Genomic DNA, 24248 nt, shown 5'->3' with positions numbered 1-24248 from the left:
CGCAACTCAAGTCGGCGCACACTGCTCTGGCCCTCCCCAGACCTTGCCGGATCTGGTTTGGGGGTTGCGTTGGTGGAGGTTGGGTTCTCGACCTTCGTGTTCAAGCACTTCTGTCCGTAATTGAGCGAGCCAGTTAAAGTCTTTCAACAGGGCTTTATCTATATGCAACGTTGATTTTCGATGCCCGCGAAGTTTTCCCTTGTCTTGCTCGCACCGAGTTGTTAGATCATACCTGACCTCGAATTCAATTGATTTCACTAGATCTCAGCTCTGCGCTTCAAGTCTTTGTCGGCCTGATCAGCTAGCTACCACGTCTTGTGACAAGGCACGAATAGTACCAAATCTCGCCCCTTCAGGCGCGTGTAAGAAGCTCCTATGCCACAGTCGGTCCAGACCAGTTGCATCTTTCCAACGGTCTACACAAGTGTATACAGCATGACACCAACAACTCCTTGTTACTTTGGCCAACAACATCGCTGAGGTCCTCAGTCACTCCGCAGGCCAACAACAATTTTCTCGGTGTCGGCGCCACCACTGGCCGCGTCCCAGACGGTCCCCAGGGTTCGCACGGTCCCAACCTGTATTCCAGCTTTGGACTGTGGAAGTCATCAAAGTCTCGGTCTACCACTGTTTCCACACACGTGCTTGAGAGCGTGGCGATGCTTGAAGAGGGGCGTGGTCAAATATTCATAACCACATAAACTCGTTGCTCGTCAGAAACCATCCGCCTACAGCCCTTCACCTGCGCAGACGCTTCAACACTCTGCATCGCGTGGACAGAGCGACTCGACAAGACGGTCTACGAGGAACGCGCCTTGTTGAACCTGTTCGGCGTTACCAACCTTCGAAAAACAAGCAGCATCCGCTTAGTCTCACTGGTGGTCCTTCTTCCAACCCGGGTCACTTGAGAGCCACCAGTTGTGCACCTAGTCGTGCTTCGCCCTCCTGCGTTCTGTGTCACCTCAGCGCTTCCGTTTGTTTGGTGGATTTTTTGCCCCCTCACCTGACCTTGACCCAAAGCCATTATTGTTTGGGCGCCCAAGGTCCTCTGTTCCTTGGGGACGGTTGGATGTGTGGCGGAGCAAGTGTTTTGTCAAGAAAAGTCTGCTGTTCCGCAACTGCTCACGGACGGAAAATTTGATCTTTCGAGAGTCGGGGCCTCTTTCCGGCCTCTGACCTCCTCAAAGCCCCAATCCGACTGTCGTTACTGGACCACCACCTCCGGTTTGGAAGATTAGTCTTTGCCTTGGGAAAGAGCCAATCAAGCACACCAACGACTCCCTCCGCCAGGACTTATATGCTGCGCAATCGATGTTCACTTAAATTCGTGTCTCAGTATATATCGCGACATTTCCTTGGACTATGTATCCTTCACAACAGCATAGTTTACCACCTCCAAAGGTATCGCTCCATCAGGGCTTGCATACTTCGCCAGCTCCTGCGCCACTACGCATACTACCGCCGTATGCCCCGTATAGCATGGGACAGCCTCTGCCGAACAGCAACATGCATGCAATAGCTGGAAATGGCACATACCCTACTGCAGGTAGCAACATGTCGTCTTTAGCGAATGGGAACGGAATACCACCCAGTCCGAGCCAAACAAGCATTACCACTGATGATCTGTCGAACTATGATCTGCCAGACCTCCCGACAATGTCAAGAGTCTGGGGAAAGCATGCTTTTGTTCTGGTCATTCAGCAGCAACCGCAGCGCGCACGCATGTGTGGTTTTGGCGACAAGGTGAACGCGACCTCTCCGACGCAACACGTTCTAGGCTGACCTATTCCGTAGGACCGTCGACCCATCACACCTCCCCTGATTGTCAAGCTGCTGATTGTCGACTCGGCGACAAATCAGGAGATCAACTACGAGTACGTTTCTCACGACGTACACACAACGTGATTATTGATCGGACGCAGGGCAAATACGGAATGGTCGAAGCTCATTCTCAGCGTAGACCTCTGGGATGTCCACGGCGAGCACGAAGACAACTGTGTCAGGCATAATGCCGCTGCCCCATCCATCTCAGCGACCACCACCACCGCTTATCCAGCCATAATCCAGCAGATGGGTCCTAGAGCCCAGCAACTCTTTTCCTACGATCCCATGAATGCTCCCGCCTACCGTAGAGATGTGATGGTTACACCCACACCTGGTAGCGTCCCATCGTCTCCTTATGAGAGACCTCCGGCGTTCCCTCCCAACCACCATCAAGCTTACAACGGACACTACCAGAACTCATACAACGGCGGTTACCCACAACGAGGCATTCCTCAGGAGATGGCTCCCTCCCCAGCATCATCTCTTCAGTCCCGCCCTTCGCAAGATACGGGCTCACCGAGTCCGAACAGGTCTGAGCCGTCCAAGAACCTGATTGGCCAATGTCATAGTAGCCTTCAAAAATTGGACGGCCTCGACGAGATCCCGGGGCTGTTCTTCATCTTCCAAGACTTGAGTGTTCGAACCGAAGGCTGGTTTCGACTGAAATGCCAACTCTTTGCGCTGGGCAAACTAGGTCTGGACGGTGAAGAAGGAGTGACGGGCGAGATTCGTAACGGACTGCTCGTCGAATGTCCCTGCCTGGCTGCCACATTCACCAAACCTTTCAAGGTATTCAGTGCGAAGAAATTCCCAGGTGTAGTCGAGACCACTGCTTGGAGCGAGAAATTTGCGCTGCAAGGGATCAAGATACCGATCCGGAAGTCAGATACTAAGGGTAAGACAAGGAAGCGGAATCGTGGAGAGGACAGTGATGACGATGATGATGATGAGCAAGACGAGTAGGATCTCAATACACAGGGGCCCGAGGAAAGTTCTCAGGCAGAACATGGACATATCTGCCAAGTCTCTTGTCTTGGAGGGGCATCATTTGGGATGGGTATCGGCATAGGCCCATTATGCATACAAAACCGGGCACACAGTACAAATACAAGGATCTTACTTCGTAGAGCACCTGAACATTACGCATGCTGGATGGGTTGGATTCTGAGAGTCCAGTCCGGTAGAGCGCCAGCCTTGTGGTCCAAGATGTTTATAGCAGCGTGGGAGAATCAGGATCAGGCTCAGGCTCAGGCTCAGAATCAGAATGAGAATCAGGGTCCAACAAGGCTTCCACTTCCACTTCCACTTGACTTCCGGTGCAAGGCGACTGTCACTGCTCCTTTGGCAACCCATAGATACACAGTTGGTCAACTGGGTCCGGCATCACTCAGTTGGCCCGTATCTCGAGCGCGCCATGCGGCTTCCAGCGACATGACTTACGGGGAAAAGTGACGCCCTTGTCTCGCCATCCTGGGCCCTCGGATCGACCGCCAGCATGTCGAAACCCACGAAGCCCACAGGTCCCAATAAGGTGCCGCGGAGAGACCCGCTGGCATCCTTGAAGATGGCGGATATGATCATCTCGAAACCCATCCTTCCAGCAGGTAAAGCACATTCCTCACCTCAAGTAGCCATTCGAATCTGCTAACCCACTCAAGAGGTGCTGGCTACTATGGTCGACTACCTGGCGGTGCCCGATCTCCTTCGGTTTGCACGTGTCTCTCGCCGCATGCACGAGATGGTGTACGACGATGCAAGATGGGTTAAGAGACTGAGAATCATGGGCTGCTGGAATGATGGTGAAGCCAGACGCAGAGTCGAGCCACCGAAGACACCCAACACCCCGGGTCGAAGAAAGAGTACGGTAGACTGCAATCTGATCAACGGCAAAGGCAGACCGGAGGTTCTGTTTGATGTGGATGCAGCTCCGGTCTATCCGACGCGCCAACCGAGCTTGCTCTCACCATCGAAGCCTCGACTTACGGTGCCAGACGGCTTCGATGTTGCTGAAACATCAAGTTCACGGGCCATATCTGCCTCAGAATTGCCTATTGATCATGATGCGCCCTTGTCAGTGTTCTCCCGCGTCAGATCTATCCGAGGACAAGCCAGACAGGAATATGGCAAAATCTATAGACTTCTGGCGCCGTTCTATCTGGATTTGCTCTCGACATCTAACCCCATGGAGTGCCGCATATTCAGAGACTTCAACATTCCCGATCAACAAGTCCGGCTTCTAGTCAACGTGCGAATCTTCTCTGCAAGCGACTTCTCCCCGGGATCAGGGAGGAGAGAACAGCACATCGCGGAGGCTGTTGCGAAATACGATACTCAAGCTCTGTTAGAATTTCGAAAGGGGTACGAGTTCAAGGATATCCAAGGCAGGATGCGACAGTACGCACGGGTCATGCACACCCTCAATGGCGGTAAGAGTGGTATAGACCTCTTTCTACACGACAACAAGATCATAAACCAAAAAGCGGAACTCGGTTCAGTCTCCGACTGCATCGACTACTCTCTGGGCTATGGTCAGTTATCGCTCGAACGAGTCCAAGCATACTTCGAAAGGTTGGGAAATGCTCTCAAGGAAGAGAATGGGATCGTCCAGGCTGTCTTTCCCAATGCGAATGAAGTATCGCTATTACTACTTGAAGAAGTCGCTAAGGAGATTCTGGGACCATTTCTATCTGAGCTGTTCGAAGAAGCTCGAGCTCGCGGGACATCGATCTATTTACGGATCATCTCGGGGACATTTCAGGCCACCAAACAATTCATCGAGGGTGCTGTTCTCTCCGACGACACGGACGAGGCCACCATCACCCGCTGCAATGCAATCGGAGCTCAGATCTTTGCACCTCATCTTGAGACATATCTTGAGGAAGAAATGGCCTTCTTTCGGCAGAAGGCAGACTCGGAGATCGAGCATTGGGATCGAGCATTATCCGAGCAAGCAGCATCAACAGAAAGCTTCCTCATGTCCAACATCAATCGGCAAGCCGACAAGAAGGACTTTATGTCATCATTCAAGCAGGTGTTGATGATGCCGGTCAATATCCTCCCGAGCTTCAGCGGGTCTCAGACTGCTAAAACGCCCGTCAAGAAGCTCAATGCCGAAGCATCTAGCTTGTCCAGGCCATCCACCCCGACTCCAGGCGGTGGTCCAAGAGCTGCGACCCCTAACCTCCCTCAAGAAGCACCAACAGATGAACTTGCTGCAAAGGCGGCTCTGATGAACACAAAGCTCGAGAACATCAAGTCTCTGTTCTCCATTGAGATCGCCCTCAACCTCGTCCATGCCGCCAAGTCCTCCCTCGACCGTGCTTCCCAATTCATCGCGCTTCCAGACGAAGCAGGCGAATCCGCACGAACGCAATGCGCGGCCATCTTCAATATTCTGGTCCAGACTGTAGGCATCCGCCACGTCAAAACCGGCTTCGACAAAGCCATTGATCACCTCTCTCATTATTCGCCTCGCGAGGCCACCGGCGACACCACAACAACACCCGCACCCGTCCAGGTTGCTCCACTGGCCACCTTCCTCGAGCTAGTCAACGTCGGTGACTTGATCCAACAGATGCTTGACGTCTTCTACGAGTCGGAGCTCGTCCGACTACGCATCTCCAACCGCGACGACTTCCTCGACGTCAATGTAAAGGAGAAGCGCAAGTTCGAGGCAATGCTCGACGAACGCGTCGCTGCAGGACTGGGCAAGGGCATCGACGTCCTCATGGACGAGGTGGAATATATTTGCGCCACCACCCAACTCCCCACGGACTTCTACCCCGAACTCGCCCTGCAGGACGACCACACGACCACTACAACCCACCACCACGCCAGTAATACCATGAGCTCAATCTTAAATGGCGTGGCTGGCCGCCCGGCAAGCATCGCCATCGCCAGCAAACTCCCTAGCACTGTCATGGACTTCTCCGGACAGCCCACGCCCACGGCCCAACGCGTTATCAAACTGGTCGGCCACCACACGAGCATGCTCACGGGCGCGACGGAGAAGAGCCTGCTCGATGTCTTCATCACCGAGGTCGGCCTCCGCCTCTTCACCACGCTGACCAAACATATCAAACGCCAGCGGATCTCGTGCGCGGGGTCGCTCAATCTCCTCTCGGACCTGACGGCGTATGCCCAGTTCATCTCGACGTTCAAAAACCCGGACCTGTCCAGCTATTTCACGGCGTTGCGGTCGCTCGCACAGATCTACTTGATTGAGGGGACGAGTGATCGCGACGTGCGCGAGATGAGTACCATCATCGCGGACCAGGATCGGTACAAGGGTGTTTTCACCGTCGAAGAGGTGGTCGAGTTCGCGGAACGGAGGAGCGACTGGTTGCTGTTGAGGGCGCGAGTGGAGGGGAAGGTCAAGGGCGATGGATGCGTGGTCATGTAGAGAGGAGCTACAAGTCACAATGCAAATGCTAGAGACGATCTCTTCACCCATGAACAAGTCATACTACGTGCTGTGGGCCGTATTCTCGAGTGCTGGTAACCGATGATCTGAGCCAGTGGTATGGCCTGGATTATGTTCTGTTTGTGCTGGGCTGTGCTGCATCCTACATAGTCCTTGGCTCCCTTTCAATGCAATTGTTGGGACCGACCCTCTTCCTGAGACTCCCAATTCTATCAACGCCGTAGACGGCCATCTGATACGAGATTTCTCGCATGCTTTTCACAACTCAAATTCTTCTTCAGTCTCTGTTGCCTCCGGGTCGGAAATATGCCCACTCTCGTATCCCACTTGCGTCTCATCGCTATGGAATCGATCGTCCATACCATCTTGCAACCCAGCAGCGACAATATCTTGGACCACCTGACTCCAATCAACCCACATTGGCGGTGGCAGGTACGTCCTCAGCACCCAGTCTTTCCCGGCAATTAAGGCTCTTTGCAAGAAATGGCGTTTGCGATTATGTGCCGCCATCTTGATTTCAATGTCGTCCATCTCCTCCCGCAGCTCGCACCGCGATTCAGCCCGGTTGAGTTCGCGGTCCAGGTCCCAGAAACGGGTCCACACTGGCTCGGCGGTTGCGTACTCTCGCTCGAGGAGGACCATCCAGGTGTGATGTTTGAGGGCGTTGGGGATCGTTTCGTCCAGACACGCCAGCCAATTCAGCCAGTCGAAGTAATTCTGCTTGACTTCGGGTGGGACGGCGGTGTAGGGCCACTGTCCTGTCAGGAGCTGCTTGCCACGGTTCAGGACGTCGTGGATCTCGGTGTTCTTGATGGCGGAGTGGAAGAGGATGTACGTCATGAGGACTCTCCGGGCGAAGGCGTTGTTCGAGAGCGCGCCCATGTACACGGTGCGCCAGGCCTTTTCAGATGGGTAAATGGCTAGAATGTCTTCTCTGGGGATGCGGGCGGAGTTGGGGTCTTCGAAGGCGTTTCTCTTCCGATCCCATGAGGCTTCTGCTGGTGTGGTTGGCAAACTTCTGGCTGATCCTAGCCCGTATGCGCTGGAGGTGTCTGGCCTGCTCAGCGGATCTTTTATCGCGGATCTCTGTTCGTATCCGTTTATAGATAGCTTTGCCATGTCGCTGGTCGTTGCGATGTCGGATTGTGAGTGCTTGACGGTGGCAGACTTGACATCATCGTTATTGGTTTCTCCCTCGGACTCGACGGGCTCTGCGGCCTTGGTAGAAGTAGCTAGGCTTGACGGATCTAAGCCCGCTTTCACTCATGGTCAGTCTCATGCCGGCTGTGTGACGGCTTCAAGGTAGACTCAACAGGCGCGGCCGCCTCCATTCTGTTCTTGTGCTTGTTGGGAGCCAGACTTCTCGCGCCTCTCAGCACCGTCGCGATCTCTTCATCCCAATTCACGAAGGCGACCCGAGAAATTGAGTGTCACGCTTTTACCAATTCAGCAAAGATTGGGGCATGAACTGCATTTGAAGAACACCTACAGAAGAAGACATTTCAGTAAACACGAATGCAATTTGATGCCAAAGTAAGAGAGCAGAGCGAATGTTTGCTGTTTGCGGTGACTGCCCGTTGGAAACGGAAAACTGCAGATCCATGACTGTGAAGAAAAGGCTGAGGTCTCTTGAAGGCATTCATGCTTCAGGTCTCTCCTTCTTCCAACATGTACTGTACCTTCTTTCCATCCATACTTGTGTTCGTCAAGGTGGAGCATGCAAACAACCACCACCTCCCCTTCCAGAGCCAGATGAGCTCACTTCCCATCGAGCCTCGAGCCAAGCAGGGCGTGGATATTTCATACGCATCTCGACAGCAAAGTGACCTCTCGAGCATGAGCTTCGTACCAAAGCGAATGGGTCTTGTCTCTTTCGTACGGGGTACGGAGTACTCTCTTTTCAGAAGTGGTCTTGGGCATCTCTATTAATACTTTGCCCGCGGTTACCGGCCGTTGCGGGCTCCGCGTATGCATCCGGATTCCCAGCACACAGACCACGCCGACCTCCACATGGCGCTGCAGGGCGAAGAGACAAGGCCTAAACGCGCCTATCGGCTGTCTGGGGCGCCGACATGCAGCCTGGTGACGTTGCAAGCTGACCACTGGCAACTTCCACGCATCCTCGGCCATCCATCGTCATGGCTCGCATCTCTTCTCCAACCACCCGCTAATTACATCCTGGCGTATACGAGACGGACACGGGATGCCTTGTTTCGCGGCCGAGCAGTTTACGAGTAGCGACAGCTACGCCTCAATGACTTACATATACCTTCCTTGTGCCTCTCAATGCGCGACATCTGTCGAGTCATCTTGATCTTGGTCTTCCTGAGCAGTACGCACACTTCTGACCTGTTCGATCCGGCCGGTCCGCTCATTGTCTGTGCCTCATCTTTCATTTCGTCCCTCGTTCAGCCTCGAGTATAGAAAGCACCAAGCGAGCAATGGCCTTGACCCGAGGCTAGCAGAAAGAGATCCATCCTGTACATATACCACATCATGCCATTATAGCAAGAGCTGTTTTTTCAAGAACGAAAGAAATCATACAATAACGCTCAAACATCCCCTGCCAGAACGCGACGATGCTCACAAACTTGCCCCTCCGCGCAACCCTCCTCCTCGCCCTCCCACTCCGAGCCTTCGGCCAAGATACGGTAACAGTGATTCGCACGACAGTAACACAGACATTCACAGCCGCAGCTTCTACGACCCCTACCTCCCCACAATACATCAACTCGCTCACCTTCCGCGAGTCGATCCTCAACTCCACCAACACCTACCGCTACCAGCACTCGGCGAGCTACGTATACTGGAACGAGACCCTCGCGAGATACGCGCAGTCATACTCAGAGAACTGTCAGTGGCAGCATTCGCACGGTCCGTATGGAGAAAACCTGGCCCGCGGATACCCTGACGTGACCTCCGCGGTGGACGCATGGGGCGACGAGCGCGCTCTGTACGAATTTTCAACCACCGATCCTACGGGCTTCACCGAGGCGACCGGGCATTTCACACAGCTAGTATGGCAGGGCACACAGGCCACAGGGTGCGGCTGGACAGATTGTGATGGGCGGAACGGCCTGGACGGCATCTACCTGGTCTGTGAGTACTGGCCTGTCGGCAACATCGTGGGCGAGGATAACATGTTCTTCGTTGAGAATGTCCTTCCTGAGAGGAGCGGCGGAAGCAGTGGGTTCAATGAGTTGGAAGCCACCAGGGGTGCTACGGGCGGGACGCCGACCAGCACGAGTTCTCCGTCCAAGTCTGGCGCGAATACGCCCTCAGCGACGAGCAGTGGGGAATCGATCGGTGCGCCCATGGCTGAGGTCGACAGGAAGGGCTTGCTGGTTACGGTGTGCGTTACGTTGGCAGCGCTACTCTTCGGCCTGGGCATGTCATGATGGACATATTGAATATATCGGACACATTCGTCGGTTGGACGCGCTCACTAATAGAGGAGGACAACAGCGATGCAATGCAGGAAGGACGACGTGGCGTAGTGTTGGGTGCCCTTGCGAGGCGATAGGGAAAGGATGTACATGAGCACGAGCATGAATATGAATAATGAATTAATGACCACCAGGATACATAGCTCCCTTTACGCGGCCAAACTGTGGCCCATCGCTCGGTCCGTGCATATTACAATAATGCATGTAATAATGTCTCTCTGATGTCGGACACTTGTCTCCATGCTATGTACAGTGTAGATGCAGTGCTCCCAGGTCCGGACATATGCAGCAGGTCATATGCTCTTTGGAAACACTAACAAAGTCATACGGCTGGTGACGGGGTCTTGCTAGAATAGACGACTATTGTTTGATAAGACCAGGCAGGATGTCGCCGTGATGAGTGCCAGCATAGGGAAATCCAAAGTGCTCCCCGGTGCCGCAAGGATCCAAGTCTCGAAGTGGTCGCTTGAAGCATGGCGCCAGGGGACCCGCAATCCCCCCCCCTCTTTTTTCAAAAAACCAGCGGTGTTTAACCAGTTGGGGAGGCAGAGCATACGGACTACTTCATTCTACCCCTAATGCCCATCAAGCATCCTTACAGGGAGAAAGGTGCCACTACCAAGCTTTGACAGGTTCTCTGTCGCTCTTGTTTCTCGGAAGTACGAGTATGAGGTGTCTCCAGACCTCTATCTTCAAAGTTTGGCAACTGCGGACCCTTCAAGTCATGACGTCCACGACGTCGTGGTAACGGTCAGCGGCTTGGTACCTAGGTAGGTGACGGGCCAGCCATAAGATGGCAAGGCCGCTCCCAACTCTAGTCGAAATGACTACTTCGCTGCAGCATGATGAGTGGGATCTCGTTAACACGGCACCTGAGAAAGCTTGGACTTGGACAAATGTCGACCATTCCCCACGCACCATATGGTTCCTCAGCGCCGGCGTATCAGAGAAGGAACGAGCACAAGGCTCATACTGGAAACGAGCACGAGGAGAGCTACGTGCTCACACTGCACACCAACGTGGAGCACCACAAGCTGATGACATCGCTTCGAGAACAGTACTTTCCTCCCGCCCTCAACAAACTCGAAGCCCACATTGCAGTGTTCCGGGCTCTCCCGGGATCACAACTGTCTCGGATCATACAGGATATTGCCAGTGTCGCGGGTTCGCAAAGGCCCTTCTCAATCACTGCGGATGCGCCATTTCGGATGAGACGAGGCGTAGGTATCCGCGTGGTCGATGAATCTGGCCAAGCGAAAGGCATTCATCAGGAGCTGAAAGCTCGGTGGAGCCCCTTCCTCAGTCATCAGGATCGGAGTTTTCAAGCCCACTATACGGTTCAAAACAAGGTCGATGACGAGGCAGTCGTTAATGACACACTCGAAGAGCTTGGGAATCATTTCCATGGCAGTCAAGGCACGGTCATTGGGTTGGCTCTGTACAGGTATGATCGTGGATTCTGGAGAAAGGAACGCGACTTTACCTTTGAGGATGGAGGGCCATGAGGGGTTGTCGTTCTGAATGTGTTTCTCAAGACAGATGAGAACCTGGCGGCGAGGCCGTCCAAGGAGAATGACAACAGTCTTCTACGCCGGCAGTGGCCTTGCTCGTTGTACCTGTTCGCTATCCACCTTCGTCAATCCGGCAGGCAGCATGCTCGGCGCCTCAGCAATGGCTTCCCAGTGGGACATGGGCACAATACTCAGGGAGAGTCCTTCATCTGCATGATGAGAACAGATCCACACCAGGAAGCAAAGAGAAGCACGCGCCCGGAATGAAGAGGGCTGCTCCTGGATCCACCACCGCGAAGCCCCACTCGAGACACGGGCATGGAGCTGCAGCGGCTCGACCCATCGACCTTTGTGCGACAGTTGTCTTGCATTTCTTTCCGTCGTCGAGATCCACAGCCCGTTCGAAGATGAATATACCGCTAGCACTCGGCCCCTCTGCATACTCGTTGTACGACGGATCCCAGGCTGACAGCTGATGCACTTAAGACATGCTTGCGCGGACCTTGCGACCTCCCACTTCGATGACGGATGGACTGCATCGACCGCAGCCTACCATAACGGCTGCAAATATTCGAGGATGACAAGCTGTGCTCTCAGCCACAGCTGAGCCGTGAAACCACAGAACAGGGTGATCACTCCGTTTAGCGGGAAGTTCGCATCCTCCATCCAGGGGATCCTTCGGGCTGTGTCGGGCACAGCGTGAGATTATCCACGACATCATTTCCATCACCACTGCCCCCTCTCTAACATTCTCAATCGGCTGTTCCCTAGCGTACGGCCCTCCCCTTCTGCATCCACGCCAACGCCCACCTCAAACGCACCCCTCTGCTCACTGACTGCCATCCCAACAAGCACTCGCCCCAAGCCCTCCGTCGGACTGTGCATCCCCTGGCCAGCCCACCCCCACCGAATAGGACACATCACCCCCTTGAGATAGAAGCGCTGAAACGCCGTCCTCTTGGTGTTGAGCACATGATCCCAGATCCACGGCTGGTTGGCGCCGTCCACGGCGGCCGGGCGGACAGAGTATACCGACAGCAAGGGCGAGTACTCAGCCGTCTTGGACAGCTCAAGCAGCGCCCGTTCCGTCTCGCCCTTGACGCGCCCGAAGATGGGCGTCCACGGCCGGGGATGCAGTGTCGCGCCCTCGCCGGAGACGTAGATGAATTTGAATTTGGATTTGTTTGCGTCAGCGTCGGCGAAACTCGAACTCGGGTCTAAACTAGACGACAATGACGACGCCGCCACGCCGCCGCGCAACCCCGAGAAGGCCTTGGCTGCCTCGACGGCATAGTCGCGCGTGATGGTGACGTACTCGTCCCTGGAGACGTCGTTCTGGCTCACGCCCAACGCCCAGATACAGGCGTCCGCGCCTTTCAGCCTCTCTAGAAGTTGGGGCGGGTAGGGGGCCCCGAAGTCGCGGTGCTCGATCACTTCGATCTTGGTGTGTTTGTTGGTGGTTGGCGTCCCGGGCGGAGGCGTGGCGGAGAGCCAGGGGATCGAGGTCGAGCGTGTGAGAATGGAGAGTTTGTCGATGGCCGGTTTGCTGGTCGGTGGGAGGGAGAGGATGTGTGAGAGGACGGACGAGCCGACCAGGCCGGTGGCGCCCGTGAGGATGAGGTGGACCATTTGTCGTACAGGCTCGCCAGTCGTGCACGAGTACTTGTCCTGTGAGGTTGTTTTTCTTCGGGCTATGGACGGGCGGATGCAGGACCGACTACGTGCCAGAACGTTGGATGTTGAGTAAGTGTAGTGACGGATTGGTAGTCCCCTCGCGATATTAGCGCCTTCCGGACGCGTCAGGGCAAGGGACCCCTAGACGCTCGGGTCTGGAATCGAGGTTCGTTTGCAACGTCCGTAGCTGTTTTTGGTGTTCCTGTTGTACTTGACAACCGGCGACTGGCAGCTCACACGTCGGAAATGGTCAGTGGCTGCCCCGGTTAGTATGTACCCCAGTGAACAACCAAGTCGAGAAAGCAAAATATATATCAGAGTACACCCTGCTCCGTGTCGACGTCAAGGATATTATTCATCCGTCCGTTCATCCACACAGTAGTGGCACCGACAATGACACTCTTCCAGGTTCCGAACCCTAACTATGTACCGCGTCAGCGGCTCGGTGATAGCCATGACAATATCAGGAAATGCGGTGCTGCGGCGGCCAAACCAGGCATCATGCACCAAGCACCAGGCAGCAGCCAATCTCCTGAGACTTGGGGCGCCTGAGCTCGCAAGAATATCCTTTCCACGCTATATGCTGTGCTGTGTGGATGGCATGAGATGAGCCATGGAAAGGAAAGGTGTCACTCGTCGGAGCCGGAGTCGGTCGAACACGGAGATACGACGTACTTGAAGGGGAAGAGGCATTATCTTAGCTTCCTGCATCTTGCTTACCCGCCTACTGGGCGCAGCTGGCCTAAGATCACATCAGACAGGACATACATTTGAAGAGGCATTTGCAGAGTATCCCTTGCGAAGATGCCATCAGGAAGAGATTAATTGAACGATTGCCTACTTCGTAGACTGTGGCGAGCTTGTCAGCACATGGCGACGCGACTCTCTACTTTGTTCCCTTGCGCCATGGTCTGACTATCGCTAAGATGAGGCATATGGTTGTTGCGATCCCGGAAATTGACAACATCGAGATGTACCCGCAACGAAGCTGTTCATTCCTAAGTGACGGCTCGTCGCGTTCCTGCCCGTGAATTCGAAGAGCATGGCCGCGGTCGCTCATCGCTTGACGCGTACGGAGTACTCTGTAGAGGCCTGAAACTCGGAGTGCGGAGCATGTACATGCCGCAGTGTGCGAAGCAAAGCGGTGCAATACGTGGTCTTTCCGTACGAGATGCAGGCTTCTTCAAGACTTGAAGTCGAAGGCGGTGTCGACGTCGGTACAACTTCGATTTCACGACAGCATTACTGAATCTGCCGCTCCCTCACAGATACTCCGTGTTGGTGACTCGTACTGTTGAGACCAACGCTACACAACGAATGAGATGCACAGAAATCCATGGAGCCCCAGGCACTCCCCCCCAGTGCCGGCCCCCCTTACCCCTCAGCCTTGGGCTCATCACCCCCCACGGCCTTCTTGTCGCACACGATGCGGGGATACACACCTACCAAGGTTGCCCGGTTGGAGTGGCTGGGGGCCGGGACTGACGGGATTTTCTCCGACCCCGGGCGTGCTGGACGAAAGACATCAACTCACCCAATCCAGCTACCGCCATTGATAAACATTATTCTTTCCGGCCTGCCTGCTTGCAACAAGCTTTGTCTCGGCCTCGAACAAGCACACTTCACAACCATCAGGTGCTACGCTACGCTCCGCAGGATCAACAATCACAGCAATGTCGGACGACTCCAAGATGCTCAACGGCAACGAGGTCGCCACCCACGCGTCGAAAGACTCGTGCTGGGTGATTGTGTCGGGCAAAGTCTACGACGTGACCGAGTACCTCGAGCAACACCCCGGCGGCAGCCAGATCCTGCTGCAATACGGCGGCAAGGACGCCACGGCCATGTACGAGCCGATCCACCCGCCGGGGACGATCGAGCGGTCCTTACCCAAGGAGAAGCACTTGGGCCCCGTAGACCCGTCGACGGTGTCAACTCCGACCCAACCCCAGGTGACGCGGGATCTCGACCAGATGGCGCGCATCCCGCTGGCGCACTGCCTGAACCTCGAGGACGTGGAGAAGGCGGCCACGCGCATCATTCCCAAATCCGCGTACGTGTACTTTTCCTCGGCGGCCGACAGTCTGGGGTCGCTGCACAACAACCACGCGGACTGGAAGAAAGTGTCGCTGCGCCCACGGATCATGCGCAACGTGCACCGCGTGAGCATGACGCGGACGATGATGGGCCAGAAGTTCCGGCTGCCGTTCTTCATCGCCCCCGCGGCACGGGCCCGCCTCGTGCACGAGGACGGCGAGTTGTGTCTCGCGCGGGGCGCCGCGCGCTGGGGCATCCCGTATTGTCCGAGCACGTACTCGACGGTGCCGCACGACGAGCTGATGGAGTGTCTGACCGCGGAGAAGAAATCCACCAAGTTCCGCGGCTTCGCGCCCGAGGACGGCGCGCAGCTGTGGTTCCAACTGTACGTGGCGCTCGAGCGGCAGCGGACCGTCGAGCTGGTGACGATGGCCCGCGACCTGGGGTACAAGGCGCTCGTCATCACCGTGGACACGCCCGTCGTGGGCAAGCGCGAGGCCGACGAACGGTACCGCGCCGAAGTGGCCACCTCGTCCGGCGACTACACCGTCCTGAACGAGTGGTACAAGCCCGCCGACGAGGACGACGAGAACGCCCCGCCCCTGCGCGGCCACCACTCAAGCACCCTGAACTGGGACGATCTGCCGTGGATCCGCGACGCCTGGGTCAAGGGCCGCTCCGACGCCGGGCCCATCGTGCTCAAGGGGATCCAGACCGCAGAGGATGCCGCGCTGGCGGTGTACCAGTACAACGTCGATGCGATATACCTGTCCAACCACGGCGGGCGGCAGTGCGACGACGCGCCCTCCTCGATCCGCACACTGCTCGAGATCCGCAAGTTCTACCCGGAGATTCTCCAGAAGGTCGAGATCTACTTGGACGGAGGCGTCAGGAGGGGCGCCGACATCATCAAAGCCCTCTGTTTGGGGGCCAGGGGCGTCGCGCTGGGAAGGCCCTTTATGTACGCCGTCTCGATGGGCGACGAGGGCGTGAACAAGGTGATTCAACGTGAGTGCCGCCCCACCTTTCTTTCCATCGATTTGAACCACTCGTCCCGCTGACCATCTTATCTTGACTTCGCAGTCCTGTCCGAAGAAATCGAAACAACCCTCCGCTGCATGGGCGTCACGTCCCTCGACCAGCTGAACCCATCGTACGTCAACACGAAACTGCTGGACCTCGAGGTGCAGGACCGCTTGTGGACCGAACAGCAGTTGGGGTCGGAAGGGTACGGCGAGGGCTGGGTCCGCGGGTTGAAGGCCAAGTTGTGAAATATGGGGCCCTAATCAAGTCACGCTACGCATGGGTTAGAATTCATCCAGGAGGAGCCTCTCTGGTCCGCAATGCTATGGGTAACGTTCTTTGGAGGTAGGGAGCGCTCACCAAAAGTTGGAGTGGCAAGGAAACGTCTTGACTCGTGGGTTCTTAGACCTGGGACTGGCGATGTTACTTACAATAATCATGGGCGACATATATTGCGGTGGTCGGGGCTTTCGGAGGCCTTATGCTGTTGACGAGTCGCATAGGATGCGATGAGATATCATACTGGAATCTCATTCTTGTTGTGAGCAAGATCCTGACGTGGTGTCTTCGAACAGAGCAAGGCCGAGGGCTGCGTGTTGAGCATGACAGTTGGCCTACAGGTATTTCTCTATGTGTACTGCGTACACCATTGCACGCAATTACTTGTTCAACCTGAGGAGACAGAGCAAGCTGACCAGATGTTACGGGGTAATGCGCTTGACATTGAAACGTTAATTAAGATAACATGTTCCCTCTCGTGTCATCACAACAGTAACAGCGCCGTCATCAGAAAGTCCTACGTGTCTGTCCAATCCCATCCCCGATATGTAACATGGCCTCGTCCGGGCATGAAGGTAATCATTCATGGACGGCCGTCGTGGATTAGAAGCCGCCTCCCCCCTTTTGAGTAATCATCTGTACAGACTGTGTACAATTCGGTCATTAATAGCTACTTGCCCGTGTAGTCGAGCGTGCCCGCAAGCCGAATTTCATCGACGAACCGGTCTTCATCGCCGACTGTTTGCAGATTCCAGTGGCCAGACCGCGGCAAGCGGTTGAAGGGGCCCCATCCAAGCATTTCTTGGATGTTGCGCCGTTTCAGGTCCAGATCGCCTTCCATGCCAAACAGCTGTGATTGGAGGCTGCCCAGCACGGCGACAGCTGCGTTGACCAGTGTTCGGTCACCCTCGAAAATCCATATGTCCCAGACGCGGCACAGTCGATCGACGTCTAGGCCGTTCGAAAATATGGTGCGAAGCATGGGTTCAAAGACCTCCTCGCCGCGGAAGCCCAAACCACCCTGCTCGAGCGAACCGAAAAGGTACTCGTGGAGACGAGGGAATTTGATAGCTAATGTCGACACCGCGTGATTGTAGGTCCGACTCGTCATGGTCTTCTCATCGGTCTGGAAAGCAAGCGGTACGGGACGGTTGAGGCAGTTCGCCAGAAGGATGAATGCCTCCGAGGGCGTCGGGAGCTGTAGAAGGAGCAACGCGCCAATCAGTTGAATGCCGTATATGTACCCCACGTCGCTGCGATAACACGCGTAGGCTTCACACACGTCGATGAGATCTTGCCACATAGGTGCGCCCCTCTGGAACAAGCTGAGCTCCGGGAACGCTGTTTCGGCATCTCTTTCGATATCAACAAACCATCGTCCCATACTCTTCTCGTCCTGGTCGAGCTGGTCGCTTGTCCGCTTCTTGATCTGTTTGGCTCGGTTCAACGCTTTTTCATAAGTCTGCGCAGTCAAGCCCAGCGGATTGCCTATCGCTCTTTGCCAGACCTTTCCGCGAAGGTTGGCGCTGATGCCACGCCAGCAAAGGTCGTTGACTCGTTTATCAATGGTCGTGAGGTCGGTTGACTCATCAACGTAGAAACGCCATATTCGATTCAACGTCTGTCTTGTGTCGTCTTTCTCGCATTGCTGAACCTGCAGCTTCATGCGACGTTTCTTCTCTGCTTCGATGGAGGCGGCCATCATCCGTTGGTATTCTTTCAAATGTTTCTTCTCCTCTCTGGGATCCTTGGGTGGTAGCCAAGACGGTCTTGTTCGTGATAAAATTGCCTCCTTTTCCTTGGAGATCGGCATAAAGTCGAGCGTGCTCTTTTGTATCGGTGGGAGCTGGATAGACGACATCCGCGAGCTACGATCCGTTGGAGTCTCCAGGCTCTCTCGAGAGGAGCCACCCTGGAGCCTGTCGAGTCGTTCTTGATCCCGTGCCTCGGCATGGAATTCCAGCGCCTCAGATATGACCTTGGCTTCCTCACTAAGATCGGCCATGGCGAGGTTCCACGATTTCGTCCTATTCTTGAGAGCGAAGTCGCCTTTCCTAGGCGAAGAAGGATTAGAGTTTGCAGGAGTGAGCGAAATAGACCTTTGTGGTAGAGGCTTGGTCTTGGGTAGGCTCTGCTGTGAATGTAAAGCCGGCCGTGGAGGCATGTCGGGAGCAGTTCTTGCATGTTCCAAAGGGATCGGACGGGGACTGGGAGCCGATTGATATCTATCGGGGCTTCCGCGGAAACTGGACCGGTGTGATCGTAGGCCGGACGTATGAGGAGACACAGGGACATTCCACAGGCTCGCATCTTCTGGTAAGTCGTCATCGGAGTCGTGGTACTCAGCTTCCAGTTCCTCCACGGTCTTTCGGTGGGGCTGCCATGATGCACGCCGGGAAGGGAGCCCCAATAACGATGCTGAGGATTGAGGCATAGGCCGAAGTCCACCACCGCTAAGAGACGGGGTCGAGGCGGACGCAAGATGTCTTCTGCTCGGAGGGGAGGACGACCGCGTCCTCATGTTGTTCGCAGAGTAGAATGCTTCGGGGCTGGTGAAGCCACGTCTGACCATGGCCATCTTGGAAACGTTCACTCGTGGTGGTGCGGAGTCCTGCCTCGACCCCGATGCCTTGACACGGGTCTGTAGTTGTGGGAGCGTCGGCCTCTTCTCTCCCGAAGCCACCTCTTTCGCCTTGATCAGCTCATGTTGCGAACCCACAGACTGCATGGAGACGTCGCGCGAATGGGTGAATTTCGAGAGCGTGTGCTTCTCATCCTCCAGCCCAATCTCTTCAAAGTTGGTTATGTCGGACTCAAAGCTGTCATCGGGACTCGAAAAGGAAGAGGAGTAGGAGGACGACTTCGAGGACCGAGAGCCCGAGAGCTCAGGAGGCGAACCCGGAGCCTCAGTAATGGTTGTGGCCATAGTGAAGATATTATGGGCCTGCGATAGAGAAGTAAGCGAGCGTAGGTCAAGGTCTAAGCCTTGCGCTGAGTTCAAGGATAAAACATCGACGCGGATGCCTTCGATTTCTTTTCGTGAATAGGTCCCCAGCAGGGACGTAGATAGTGGTGGGAACTTAATTTCCGATGAATCCGATGAACGAGAGGTGTTGACGATGGTGTTTGGTCGCGCCAACGATGTTATTTCTGCTGGCCGATGCTTTGCTGGCTTTTGAGGAACGAATGTTGGTAGTGTCCAGCTGCCATTCTCACTGTCGACCTCGACAACTTCAACAGTTCCAAGGCCAAGGTCCGTCGGGTCGAGAGTCCAAGCTTGCGCGCAACCAAGTGGGAAAGTTTCCCATGGTGGCGCTGGCTCGACCCCTGACGAGGATGGCCGAGCGATTGGTGGAAGCGCAGAAGGTGCTGACATGGTGGAGGATTGGCATGATGCTGGCAAAGCTCCATGCGGGAAGCCATACCAAGCATGGCTAAGAGGTAGCCGACCTAGGGGCCCTTCCATGTCCCTTGACTGGCTGCTGGGAGGCTGGCTAGGGGCCGTATCCGGAGGACAATGGTGCCGATACCGTGACCGCCGGCCGCCTACCTCAAAGAGTGGGCTCGAGAGTGGGAAACTGGGTGCAACACGGGTGGCTGGCAGGATTTTGCGTAGGCTCGTCCGTCATCGATTGGGGAGGTTTCAAGGATTGACAACGTCCGTCATGATCCACAAATGGTTCGATGTCTCGCTGGCTCGTCCCCCTCTTTTGGAAATCTTGACGCAGCCGTGACGATCTTGCTGTTTGAGTCGGCTTATCGATAATACTCGTACATGCTTCCGGACATTAGTCGCTGAGCGTTGGTTTGAGGGTTCGGAGGAGGGGGTGTTTCAGCCGCAGGCAGACGTGTCGCAGCTTGACAGGCGTCAACGCGGAGGCCCGTGGCTGTCGTAAAGGATCACGCAGAACCTTCGACACTTACAGATGGGCAAATGACAGGGAGAACTGCTGTCTGCGGCAGTGTGGCTGTTTCACGACGATCGATGCAGGTCTCTTCGAACTGAACGAGATCTGGATCTTATCGGCCAGGATCGGCTGAGTCGCGGTTATTCGTTGTGTTAGTTATACACTCGTAGTATTGTCAGAACGAAGCGAGCGAGGGACAAGCGAGACTGCGGGAATGCGCAGGGCAGAGAGGGTTGATATGCATCTTGGTCACAGGTGAGCGAGAGCACGTATGGAGGCGCATTTGTTGGTGGCTGGTGCTGCAAGCGCAGTCGAGCCGCAGATGCCAATGCGCTCGATAATCTAGACTACCGAATACTGGGAGTCGTATCGAACGAGTACATGCCAACCAATCGTGCGGCTACTCAAGTGTCTGCCACTCAGTACACATAGGCCTGAAAAGCTTGGTTGTTGTCGTGGAGGAGCCGTGCAAGGACCGCTTGTCCCATGTTCATCTTGGGCTGTGCGTATTCCCTCAGAGCTCTTAGCCACCCCAATAGATCTCTGTACTCGCTCTGCTTCCGTTCGAGCACTCTCTCGAATGCTACAGCTGCGATCCAGCACATTTGCGCTTGAGTGATATGCTGGACCTGACCATTGGAACTGTTTCTCGCCCGGCAAATCTTACAACCTGCAACCACCAAGTCTTGGACCAGACCGCGCACCAGCTCTTGTGGCGGACGTTTCCTGGCCGCCAATCCCACCATGTACTGGTGCATCTTCATCGCTGATTCGGTAAAGTTCCCAACCAACGTTGAGATCACCTGGACTCGGCTGTTCAGGGACAGGTCTAGCAACATGGCATGCATTTGGTTCTTTAGCGAGGCCATGATCTTCCGTTTCAGGACCACTCCGGGCCTTGAGCAGCTCTCCACGGTCAGAGAATTGCTCACTTGTTTGTCCTTTTTCTCTCGGTCTTTCTTCACTTCCAGCGTCCGGACGTTGATGGCCATTCCGCAATAAGGGAATGCAGCCTCGCCAGAAACTCGAGGAACCTTTCGGCCGTGGATAGTCACGTCGAAGTTGACCAGGGACTTATCGGCATTGACTCGGATGCCATAGTGCCGGTCACCATTTGCCATTACCTCCAGGAACCTTCGGGCAAGCTTGTCATTCGTTGTCACAAGCAGAAAGTCGTCAATCAGTCGTAAGAGTAAGCATGATTGAGGATGGAGGAACCCTAGCTCGCTTCGCTCGAAGGCTCCGTAGAAGTAGTTGCAGAGTAGACTGCTTAGAACAGAGCCTTGTGGTATGCCGTCAATTTGCTTCGCGTAGCTCTTACCAATTTTGACCATGCTGTCGCTGACGTGATCCTGCAGAAGCTTGAGCACGGACTTCCGACTCCACACGCTCTCCTGCCCCACACTGGAGAATATCACCTGGCGCTTCCTTGCCGCGAGCCCAGATATCACTGTCTCCGAAAACACGGCCTGTCCGTCAGCTGGACGAGCGATGCCAGCCCACTTTCGTTTCAGGCCCTGGGCGTGCACTTGACTTCCAGAATCGAGCGACTTCAGCTCTATGTGTTTGGTCGTCCGGTACGACGGTTCAGAGAGCAATTCTTCGACCAAGTGAAGGAGGTGGTCTTGGGGTATGGTATCAAAGCAGGAATCGACGTCGACTTTCGCGAAAAACAATCGAGACCCGGGCGGGACTGTCCTCTTGAACTCTGCCACCCTGCCATGAATATCACCCACCGAGAACAAGGCAGAACCCAGCCGCGAGGGATTCCGTGCACGTTCGAAGTTGAGAACGCTGAAGATTGGAGCAAGCTGAGTATTGATACTTTGGCCCAGCACTCTTTTCCCGGGGCCCGTTTTCGATTGCTTTCGCTTTAGGTTGGTGATCGGTCTCGCCCCGTGATCTTTAGGAAGCAGCCTTAATTGGCTGTATCCCAGGCTGCGTGATTGCAGTTTGTGGCGGGCGTTGCTAGGTGTCATGGGTGAGTACATCTTCAACCTGAGGGTCGCCAGGCTGGGCTCTGATAGTTTCCGCCATACGTCCTGACGGAAGTAGAGCAAGCGATTCCGATGGGTAGAACTTTCTGTGACATAGAAATGTGCTCTGATTATCGGGATCAACAACGAGTCAAAGACGTAATACATAAGCTCCTGCAAGAGCTCGCACTGCTTCGAGTAGTCGGATTTGCTCATTTTTGGATTGGGGTCTCTGTGGTTGGATAGCCAAGGAATGGAGGTTATGCGGAGACCTTGTAGAACATGATGCATGGTCATACTCTCAAAGCGGCGCATCTGCACAAAGCCGTCGACCTTGTTCAATAATATATTGCGATTTTCCTGACCTTCTAGTCCACTTCCGAAGGCATTGCGTGGGAGCAAGTTGGAGATGACAGCGCGACAAAACGCCGATACTCTAGCCACAGGGGTCGAATGTGGCAGGAATGAGGTATCGCTGTCATGTTCCTTGACCGGCGTGTCCGCCTTCGCCTTCGATATCCCAGAGAGCAAGTGTTGTGTGACCAACTGGTCGGAGCCAGATATGGACCATCCGGCATCCGCGGGTTGAGCAGGCTGGCCTTGAGATTGGCTCGAAACAAGAGGGCAGTAGTGTCTCAGAAGTTGGCTGTATGAGCAAGCTTTGTGATTCCGTTGGATCTTCCGGACGAGTCGAATGGTTTCGCCACGGAGTCGACGTGGAGTCCAGCTTGGTGATCTCTTTCTTTGGCTAGTGATTTCCTGTTCGCGAAAGGTATAATCTCTATATTTCTGAGTCGTCTCGTTTGCACGTGCTTTGGACCGGAAGACATTGTGGAGGCCAAACTGCCGCGGGAAGATATACTTCAGAAGGTGAACAGCCTGGCGCTGGTCGGTGTCGTCGGCGAGCCTCTGTAGGATGTGGGTATGATGGAGTCCGAATTTGACCTTGCCAGCAGCATTCAAAGACGGCCTGGCATAGAGCATTCGGTGCCTCACAAAACTAATGCTACCAACACTCAGGACGTGCTCCTTTCGCGCATTGCTGGTATGAGCTCGCTCGGTGCGAGCAGGCTTGATTTCCGGCAAGTCTGAAATGGGAATGCCACTGAGTTGGAAATAGTTGTCCTTTCCACTTTCAATCCGTGTAAAAATACCACAGTCTAAAAGAAGACTGGAGAAGATGACCTCAGCATCTGCACCCAGCAAAGGCAGGATATCCGACCACGGGGCAGTCTTTAGAGCGGTCAGATTGTTGTTGGGATGCCTCCGGATGATACCAGGCAGGGAAGTTGGCGCCGCTCCACGACCGTCTTCGTGGACAGCTCCTCTTCGGAGACCATGACACAGAATGTGGGAAGGCCGACCACGCTTCGTCAGGTCGCCTCTGAATAGCGACCAGATGACAAAGTCGGCAATCTAGATCACACGTTAGATCTCTTTCGTCGAATGCGGCAGGTCTGACATATCCCCTACCTCATCCATGCAACACGGCTGGGTTCGGCCTGTATTGGCCCCGGTTGCACGGCATTGAGTTTGAGTAAACGTCGCAAATTCAACCCTGCGCGACTCTTTGCCAGAAATCGAAGGTTGCGTCAACAAGCCCACTAAGCAGGTGTCGAGGATGGAAGTTGCCTCATCCGTTCCAAAACCCGTCAGCTTCCGTCTCCGCACACGAGAACTGGTGGGCAGGCCTGCTAGCAGATAATTCCTCAGCGTGCAGACATTAGGATAGAAGGATGACAGCACAGAATGGTGCAAGTAGGGCGATCGTTCCTGCACACCATCCTGATCATGATTGGCGGATTTTGCTCTCTTCACTGCGCGATTGGATGTTGTTCCAGGACATTTTCTCTTCCTTGCCATGAGCGCACACTGCTCCAGAAATCAAGCACGTGGATGTCTTTCACGCGACTGCGCAAAACGTCTCTTCATCGGAGACAGACCCTTGGGCCCGAGATACACCAATAATTCTCGAACACTCGGTAAATTAGTATGGCGTCTTCTTGCTGCAGCAATCGGGGTCGCGACTGGGTTCAGGTCAGACGCGCTGACATGGATTGGAGTCGGAGTCCACGAGAGTCTTCGGCACATGAATCTCCCAAACACCAACGCGTGTTTCAGGCTGATCAGAAGCCCTCGAACGCGGA

General features: G+C 55.0%; 9 protein-coding genes across 9 annotated transcripts; 5 read left to right on the top strand and 4 right to left on the bottom strand.

Annotated features, from left to right (window-relative positions):
- Positions 1 to 1554: 1554 nt before the first annotated feature.
- A1O7_01178 (uncharacterized protein) lies at positions 1555 to 2787 on the top strand (the record flags this gene model as incomplete). Its single annotated transcript, XM_007755217.1, has 3 exons — positions 1555 to 1743; positions 1795 to 1874; positions 1923 to 2787. The coding sequence occupies 3 exons, from the start codon at positions 1555 to 1557 to the stop codon at positions 2785 to 2787; spliced, it is 1134 nt and encodes a 377-aa protein (XP_007753407.1).
- Positions 2788 to 3319: 532 nt separating this feature from the next.
- Positions 3320 to 6226, top strand: A1O7_01177 (uncharacterized protein; the record flags this gene model as incomplete). Its single annotated transcript, XM_007755216.1, has 3 exons — positions 3320 to 3428; positions 3483 to 5689; positions 5762 to 6226. 3 exons carry the CDS (start codon positions 3320 to 3322, stop codon positions 6224 to 6226), a joined length of 2781 nt encoding a protein of 926 aa, XP_007753406.1.
- Positions 6227 to 6505: 279 nt separating this feature from the next.
- A1O7_01176 (uncharacterized protein) lies at positions 6506 to 7366 on the bottom strand (the record flags this gene model as incomplete). The annotated part of the gene is made up of 1 exon (XM_007755215.1): positions 6506 to 7366. One exon carries the CDS (start codon positions 7364 to 7366, stop codon positions 6506 to 6508), a length of 861 nt encoding a protein of 286 aa, XP_007753405.1.
- A 1460-nt stretch (positions 7367 to 8826) lies between these two features.
- A1O7_01175 (uncharacterized protein) lies at positions 8827 to 9645 on the top strand (the record flags this gene model as incomplete). The annotated part of the gene is made up of 1 exon (XM_007755214.1): positions 8827 to 9645. The coding sequence occupies one exon, from the start codon at positions 8827 to 8829 to the stop codon at positions 9643 to 9645; it is 819 nt and encodes a 272-aa protein (XP_007753404.1).
- Positions 9646 to 10589: 944 nt separating this feature from the next.
- Positions 10590 to 11198, top strand: A1O7_01174 (uncharacterized protein; the record flags this gene model as incomplete). The annotated part of the gene is made up of 1 exon (XM_007755213.1): positions 10590 to 11198. One exon carries the CDS (start codon positions 10590 to 10592, stop codon positions 11196 to 11198), a length of 609 nt encoding a protein of 202 aa, XP_007753403.1.
- A 732-nt stretch (positions 11199 to 11930) lies between these two features.
- A1O7_01173 (uncharacterized protein) lies at positions 11931 to 12833 on the bottom strand (the record flags this gene model as incomplete). The annotated part of the gene is made up of 1 exon (XM_007755212.1): positions 11931 to 12833. One exon carries the CDS (start codon positions 12831 to 12833, stop codon positions 11931 to 11933), a length of 903 nt encoding a protein of 300 aa, XP_007753402.1.
- Positions 12834 to 14551: 1718 nt separating this feature from the next.
- A1O7_01172 (uncharacterized protein) lies at positions 14552 to 16186 on the top strand (the record flags this gene model as incomplete). The annotated part of the gene is made up of 2 exons (XM_007755211.1): positions 14552 to 15923; positions 15999 to 16186. 2 exons carry the CDS (start codon positions 14552 to 14554, stop codon positions 16184 to 16186), a joined length of 1560 nt encoding a protein of 519 aa, XP_007753401.1.
- A 701-nt stretch (positions 16187 to 16887) lies between these two features.
- On the bottom strand, positions 16888 to 19593 carry A1O7_01171 (uncharacterized protein; the record flags this gene model as incomplete). Its single annotated transcript, XM_007755210.1, has 1 exon — positions 16888 to 19593. One exon carries the CDS (start codon positions 19591 to 19593, stop codon positions 16888 to 16890), a length of 2706 nt encoding a protein of 901 aa, XP_007753400.1.
- Positions 19594 to 20544: 951 nt separating this feature from the next.
- A1O7_01170 (uncharacterized protein) lies at positions 20545 to 23964 on the bottom strand (the record flags this gene model as incomplete). The annotated part of the gene is made up of 2 exons (XM_007755209.1): positions 20545 to 23517; positions 23575 to 23964. 2 exons carry the CDS (start codon positions 23962 to 23964, stop codon positions 20545 to 20547), a joined length of 3363 nt encoding a protein of 1120 aa, XP_007753399.1.
- Positions 23965 to 24248: the final 284 nt, after the last annotated feature.

The sequence above is a fragment of the Cladophialophora yegresii genome (assembly GCF_000585515.1).
Source record: "Cladophialophora yegresii CBS 114405 chromosome Unknown aczIN-supercont1.1, whole genome shotgun sequence".
NCBI classification, from domain to species: Eukaryota; Fungi; Ascomycota; class Eurotiomycetes; order Chaetothyriales; family Herpotrichiellaceae; genus Cladophialophora; species Cladophialophora yegresii.
This window is presented reverse-complemented; position numbering and strand designations above follow the sequence as displayed.